Source organism: Apium graveolens, chromosome 6 (assembly GCF_009905375.1).
Source record: "Apium graveolens cultivar Ventura chromosome 6, ASM990537v1, whole genome shotgun sequence".
NCBI lineage: Eukaryota > Viridiplantae > Streptophyta > Magnoliopsida > Apiales > Apiaceae > Apium > Apium graveolens.
The window spans coordinates 175495204-175502568 of NC_133652.1; the positions used below are offsets into that span (position 1 = coordinate 175495204).

The window sequence follows — 7365 nt, forward strand, 5'->3', positions numbered from 1 at the left end:
TAGCAACACGAGTTTATAAGACTTGCACTAAAATGTATTAAACTACTTTTTAAAGAAACATTTTTCTATTTCCATTTCTAGCTAAGCAAATCTGTGCAGTATCTTGCAGATCTTTGACCATCCTTTGTCCAGTTAATCTTGGCCCTTGATCTTGTATTCTTCCAGCTACTTTGTAGACTTTTCAATCTTTGTGATAGATCGATTGTTGACTGATAATCTTGAATATTTAACTTGTCTGTATTCTATATTTGAGAGGCATATCGAGATCTCCAGTTTGTTCTATGGAGAAGTGACATCTCGATAAATATAATGACTTATCGAGATCTCTGAGTTCACTATAGGTATGTTTGACTTTTCGAGGTCTCTTGATCTTTGCCTGTGAAATGACTTATCGGTATGTCTAACATCTCTACATGTAGAAATGACTTGTCGATATCTCTGAGATATGTACATGCACATTTTGACTTGTCGATATCTCTGAGATCTGTAATGAGAAATTAGACTTGTCGCTATCTCTGAATTCTCTATATGCAGAAATGACCTGTCGATATCTCCAGAAATCTACATCTTCATTTGACTTGTTGATATCTCTGAGACTTCTCTATAAGCCATTTTGGACTTCTCGATAAGCTATTATGGACTTCTCGAATGACTTTTCGATATAACTTGATCTTTGACTTGTCGAAATCTGGACTTATAACATTTTTCATATAATAATTTTATTCAACTCCAAACTTCTACACTTTTTTCTGAGGCATGATCATGGCTTGATCTTCTTCCAGAGTTTATCTTTCTAAAATATTTAAGTGATTAGTAATAATTTATTATGTGTAATACATAAAAACTTTATCCGAGGAGATTTGAGTCTGAATCGAGTTTGAGTTTATAGCTAGACGAGCCGCGTCCGATCCGAACAGACGAAAAACTCGGTTCGGCTTGTTTTACTAATCCGAGCTCATTTTCATGTTAAAGATCGGCTCGTTTAAGAAATAGAACCGAACTGAGTTTACTTGAAAGAGCCAATCCCGAATTCCAGGAACAGGCCTATTTAAGTTAGCTTTTAGAAAAAAGACCATGCATTAATGAGCCGTGATCATATCTATTTTGGAAATATATCATTCATGCAGATGATACTGCAGTATAGTGATCTAAGTAATTCATGCAAAAAACAAAGCTTCCGAAATTTCCCGGAAATTGCACTTAGTTTACCCGTTATCAGTGCTTACAATTATGCCTGTCTTTATAACCAGTGCTTCATGTTTTGTTGTGTTCATAAATTTAAAACTCACAAAAAATGGGTTCACAAGAAAATATTAACTGGGATGAAGAAGCTGGAGAGATTAAAGTTTTGGGTAAGGAGCATCATCACCGGACGGCCCAAACCCTATCGGCTTCATTGTTGCGAAAAAAATCTGACCCTGAACTTGTGAACAAAGTCCGGTTTCGAGTGCTAAAAAATTTGGCAACTAATTTTCAAGAAGTGATTTTCGGAACCAAGCTTTTCGTGTTATTTCCGGCTATTCCAGCTGCAATTGTTGCTGAATCTTTTAACATTGGAAGAGTGCGTGTAAAAGAAAATAGTATCGGCATTTGAACATTCTGTTTGTTTATTGTTCTTGTGCTTATTTATACAACTTCCTAATTATGTTTTTGAAATTTTTAAATGATTGTCAGCCTTGGATATTTGCACTGAGTTTACTTGGACTCACTCTACTGGCTGAACGTATTAGCTTTGTGACTGAGTAAGTTCGATTTGATTCCATTTTATAAATTATGTATGTATTATAAATGCATGATTCTTGATTTCACAGCCTAAAACATCTTTCCGAATGATGCAGGCAAATTTCATTCTACACTGGTCCAACAGGTACGTTCAGTAATACCAACTAAAGAAATTATGAGCTTATAATTGATGGCTTATAGCTTAGAGAATGACTGGTTTCACTCAGTAATAAGATGTTGATGTTTTAGACTTGGTAGGAGCATCTGTATGTTAGACTGTGAGCATGTATATCTATGCAATTGATAGTTTCAAAAAGTTAATTAAATTGTACTAATTTGATTAATATATGTTTTGCATTTTAATGAGGTTTATATTTGCAATATGTTTGCAGTGGGGGGACTTTTAAACGCAACATGTGGTAATGCAACAGAGCTAATAATTGCCTTATTGGCAATACATCAAGGGAAAATTGATGTGCTCAAGTATTCTCTTTATGGTTCTGTTCTATCAAACCTGCTACTTGTTCTTGGAAGCTCTCTTTTATGCGGAGGACTAGCAAACCTATACGAAGAGCAGAAATATGACAGAGTAAAATATATACAGATTCTGAAAATATTAGTTGTAAATATATATTTTCTAATCCCTTATTCTATTTGGAATGTGACAGAAGCAGGCTGATGTCAATTCGCTACTGTTAATTCTGGGATTCATTTGTCATGTGTTGCCATTGATGTTCAAGTATGCTATAAAGCCGGCTAGTGATTCTGTGCAGAGCTCCATTCTTCAGTTGTCTAGAGCAAGCAGCATTGTTATGCTTATAGCATATGTTGCGTATCTCGTTTTCCAGTTAAAAACTCATCACCAGTTGTTTGAAGCACAAGAGGTGACTATACCAACTTATTTTTACCATGCCTTCCGATTAATTTACTCACTATGACTAATATCTACCCAGTAACAGAGATATATGCACCTATTTTGCCATTATCTTTATGGAATCTGCTGAAAATGGATGGTGTTGGGCCAAATTGAAAAGACAGCCAGAGTAAAATTTATTACCGCCTCCCACTATCCCTATCTTTTGTTACCAATAATTAAAAAAAGGGCTCTAATTACCAAAAGTGTAGATTATCTTAAATTTAATGGTCTAATATGGTGTCTTTGTGAATATTGCCAGGAAGACGAAGGTAACAAGGACGCAGAAGAGAAGCCTGTGATAGGAATTTCAAGTGGATTAGTTTGGTTGATTGGTATGACGACTACGATTGCTCTACTATCAGAGTATGTTGTGGGTACCATAGAGGTGCATACAATAAATTTAGTACTGATCTGAAACTTCAGTGTTTTAACAAAATAATTATGCTTGTTCATAATTCATTAAGATGTACTATACTTTCATAATCAGGATGCATCAAATTCTTGGGGTATCTCGGTAAGATTTATTAGCATTATATTGCTACCGATAGTTGGAAATGCAGCAGAACATGCTGGGTCGGTCATATTTGCATTCAAGAACAAGCTGGTATTTTGCACATTCCTGAGATCAATTACTTTGTTGAGCACACTATTTGTTTCATTAGCCTGACAGTGCAATCACACAGGATATATCTTTAGGCGTATCTCTGGGGTCTGCCACTCAAATTTCAATGTTTGTGGTTAGTACTAAATTTAAGCATTTCTTCGTTACTACATTACTAGTCAGTAACATGTTAATCGATTTAAATGAAGATTTTCTAAACAAGCATTGTTATAATTTAAGATTCCCCTATGTGTGACTGTGGGGTGGATCACGGGCATCTCAATCGATCTTGATTTTGGGCTCCTCCAAACTGGTTCGCTTGCTTTTGCAATCCTCTTGACAGCCATGACACTACAGGTTTTTGTTTACACACTTGAATTAAAGAACCGTACTTTACTCAACAACATAACCTTTTTATAGCTTAAGTCTTTATCTGGTCGGTAGGTGATGCAACAAGTCTAGTTCATTACCACAGTCAGTTATTAAGACCATGCCTCATAATTTTGTATCTATATCTAATATAAACAGGATGGAACTTCACATTACCTGAAAGGAGTGGTCCTTTGTCTTGCCTATATCGTGGTTTCTGCTTGTTTTTTTGTTCAAAAACTTCCGTCAAGCGGTGAGTGCCTATAACTGTTAAAAAACATTTGCTAGCTACCAACATTATCATCATGCACTTAAATTACTATTATCTTTTTATCTGTAGATCATATAGCTAACGGAAATTTGGAAGTTCCGCATCATGTTCAAGCTTGAATATCTGCAAATGGAAGTCGGTAGTAAAAACTAGTTCTTCTGATATTATATTTCAAAAACTTGCAAGTGCATTCTGCTTGCTTATTTTATCTAACACATTTTACAGAGAGGAGCATTGCGGCGAGAGATCAAGATATGAGACTGGAATAGTGATGTATGTTGAGATCAAAGGGTATTGCTATGAGCTTATGATGTTGTACATATTTTTCATTTTGTCTTTGTAGGGCAATGTATTCGTTTTTAGTTACTTTGGGATTGTTCTATGAGTCATAGAGGAGATGAATAAAGTTGTCTATTACAGTATGTAATTGTCAATAAATTCGAAATAAAATCTTTGAAATTATCATTCCTATATATTTGCATCTTTTTTATCCAACACTGCACCATGCAGAGTTGGAAAACATTTTATTACATTTAACTTCACTATTATGCGCCGCAAGAAATAATCCGTGTTATATCCGTGCGGGCTGAGGTCACCAGGCCGGCCCGCATTAAAGGACTTTGTGTGCAACATGGAAAGTGACTTATAGATGACTGAGTTTCTCGTAGATTTTGGGGCCGACACGGGTTGTTCCCACAATTACAGGAAGAAATGCGGAGATGCCGCCAGATTGTAGGAAGCGTGTGGAGCCGGTCGAGATTTACGTGACTAATTGGCTGAAGGCCTGACTTTTATCATGGGCTTGGGCTACACGGGTTGAAGAACCCTAACCCTAGGCTACATGACTTGTTCCCCAAGAACTACGTGAGGTTTGATCCCTAAATAGGGTACGTAGACACTTGTATGAGATATGAGTCGACACTTGATAGAAAATAATAAAAACCTATTCTTTCTTGAGGAATCAACATACGAGCTCAACCACCACCACAAAACAACCTTCCTCCGCCTTCAAACACCGTCCTTGATCCCTATTCCACCCATCAACCTCCACAACACTGTTATACGAAATTCTCCCTATAACATTTGGCGCTAGAATGAGGGATTTCATCTTCGGGAGAAGAGATGACCAAAGAAGGCAAACAAGCGGTGACACCAGGAAGCGGGGCAAGAAGAAGGACCAAAACGAGGTCGAGCACACGCCTCCAGAGAGTCAGGCGCCACCTCCACCAATCGCAACCATGGACGGGCAGGCGGTCATGACATATCTTGAATGGCTGGCTGATCAGATGAACGAAATCAACGCCCGGATGTCAAAGGTAGAGAAAAGCTCGGTCCGGAACGCCAAACGCAAGGCTCGTCGCTTCAAGTTCTCTAAACGTAGCTGAAAGGGAAGGGGTCCCCAAAAGAGGCCGATTCACGAGTTTGATGACGCGAAAACTGAGGCCAAGAAGAAGAAAGAGGCATCGCATGGAGAGGAAAACATACCCCAAGATCAGGACGAGCGTGGTAGCCAGATCTCTAAAGGACCGGGGCAGAAGCCAGCTTCGTCCGAGGCAAGGTCGACTAGCGTGCTAGACCATGCGGGTAAGAAGCTAAGTGAGCTCGACATCAGGCTCATGTTAGAGAATTGCAAGAAAGAGAGAGAAGAAAAGGAGCCCAAATATCAGAGAATCCCAAAAGAAGGGCGTGCGGTGACCCCTCCAAAAAGGCGTCACCGCACCCCACCCAGGAGGGAGGAGCGACGTAGACGCGAAAACAATTATGAAGAGGAGTCGTAAGTGCGAGCTGGAGGAGGGGGCGCCATGAGCGACCTCATGGCTCTCACCACTCGAGTAATGCAAACGGCGACAGGGAAGGAGAAGCTGTTAGAGTGGGAGACCTAAGGAGGATCTTAGACTAAATGGAGCGGGAGAAAAGGGGACCTCCAACCTCGACGGCCCCTTCTCCATTCACGGATGCTATTCGATCATCCCCCTTACCTCGAGTATTTAGGCACAACCCTGATCTTCTATTCGATGGCAAAACCAACCCTGCAGAATATCTGATACAGTTTAACACTGAGATGGAAGTCTTTCAGGTGTCGGAGCCGACCCACTGCAGACTCTTCGCGGCATCAATCAGAGATAGTGCCCAACAATGGTTCTCCAAGTTGGGACCTGCTAGCATAAGGACATGGCGGCAATTTGAGGACTTGTTCGTCAGGCAATTTCAGTCCACCATCCACTACTCACCTCATATGGCTACGCTAGCCAACATCAAGCGAAGGGAGGCGGAGCCCTTGGCAGAGTACTTTCGTCGGTTCAACACCGAAGTTCCCAACGTGAGGGGCGCCAGCAAGGAGACCATCAAGAACTTCATGATTGCAGGGTTGAAAGAAGGGTCAAAATTTTGGAATAGCCTCCAGGTAAGTGAGCCGAGAACCTTGCCCGAATTCTATGAGCAAGCCGAACCGTTTAAGAGAGTGGAGAAGTCAATGAGGGAACTGAAAATCAACGAGAACTACAGAGACAAGAGGGACCGATCCTCGAGCCCTGACGAGAGGAGGAAAACATATCGTCGTAGTTCGAGCCCAAAAAAGTCCACCCGGGGCAAAGAGACCGCAAAAGATTCGGGAAGACCCTAAACAAATGCCAGACACATACCCCTATGTAGCCTCTATCGACCATATATATGCTATCTATGCTGGAAATGGGGTATTCGGGAAGGCGGGTCCTCTCACAGACTACAACAAAAGGGATACCTCAAAGTATTGTGCATACCACGAGGACATGGGGCATGATACGGCTGATTGCAGGAAATTAAAAGATGAAATTGAGACACTAATAAGACAAGGGAAGCTTACTGAGTGGGTTGTCAAGGAGGTTCGGAAGCACAAGGCTGATTATCATACGGTCGCTCCTCCACCCCCAGATGACAAAGAAAGGATACCTCAGGCCGGAAGCATTCATATTATTCTCGGCGAGTCTCACATTGGCGGAGACAGCCAAAAGGCAATGGACGGATATGCACGAGAAGCAAAGGACAAGCCCCTCACCAACGTCAACCATCTGAGCCAAAGGCCCCCAAATATAAGGACTCGTGTATATTCTTTTATTTTAATATTTTCAAAGTGTAATAAAGGTTTAAATAATTAAATAAATGTGTGTAATGATTTTTGGCAACAGTTATTGATCGTTATTTATTTATGTGTGATGTGTTGATATGTGAGATTGAATTGTGTGCTTTATTATTGAGTTATACGATTTTATTTCACTTGTAAAAGTGATTTTAATATAGTTTTAATTCCATAAATATCTGGATTGTTTCTAAAATTAGTTTTATAATTTTATAATTTCAATAATTATTTTTAGGACTTCAAAAAATTGAGAAAACAATATTTCACTAATTATTTATTTTTAAATGATTTTCTGAGTGTGTTTGTTTGTAAAATCCATATTTAATTATAGAAATTTTCAAAAATCGTGAAACTCATATTTTTTTAAGTTC

General features: G+C 39.4%; 2 protein-coding genes across 3 annotated transcripts; both read left to right on the top strand.

The window, feature by feature from the left end:
* The first annotated feature begins 1246 nt into the window (after positions 1–1246).
* LOC141667191 (vacuolar cation/proton exchanger 3-like) lies at positions 1247–4348 on the top strand. 2 transcript variants are annotated; one of them, XM_074473586.1, is made up of 12 exons: positions 1247–1561; positions 1675–1742; positions 1839–1867; positions 2115–2311; positions 2391–2606; positions 2898–3023; positions 3126–3242; positions 3322–3375; positions 3480–3596; positions 3768–3861; positions 3949–4018; positions 4105–4348. In XM_074473586.1, exons 1-11 carry the CDS (start codon positions 1295–1297, stop codon positions 3996–3998), a joined length of 1335 nt encoding a protein of 444 aa, XP_074329687.1. In that variant the 5' UTR covers positions 1247–1294; the 3' UTR covers positions 3999–4018; positions 4105–4348. The 2 variants fall into 2 exon arrangements, with proteins under 2 accessions (XP_074329687.1, XP_074329688.1); XM_074473587.1 differs by having other exon boundaries at positions 3949–4014.
* A 1431-nt stretch (positions 4349–5779) lies between these two features.
* On the top strand, positions 5780–6502 carry LOC141665602 (uncharacterized). Its single transcript, XM_074471590.1, has one exon. It carries the CDS (start codon positions 5780–5782, stop codon positions 6500–6502), a length of 723 nt encoding a protein of 240 aa, XP_074327691.1.
* The last annotated feature ends 863 nt before the right edge of the window (positions 6503–7365 follow it).

What these genes read in the sequence shown, in the direction of transcription:
- LOC141667191 (XM_074473586.1), top strand. Translation starts at nt 1,295, where the DNA reads ATGGGTTCACAAGAAAATATTAACTGGGATGAAGAAGCTGGAGAGATT. An exon ending in CGTATTAGCTTTGTGACTGA is followed by an intron (nt 1,743 to 1,838) that starts GTAAGTTCGATT and finishes CGAATGATGCAG; the next exon opens with GCAAATTTCATTCTACACTG. An exon ending in TTGCATTCAAGAACAAGCTG is followed by an intron (nt 3,243 to 3,321) that starts GTATTTTGCACA and finishes GCAATCACACAG; the next exon opens with GATATATCTTTAGGCGTATC.
- LOC141665602 (XM_074471590.1), top strand. Translation starts at nt 5,780, where the DNA reads ATGGAGCGGGAGAAAAGGGGACCTCCAACCTCGACGGCCCCTTCTCCA.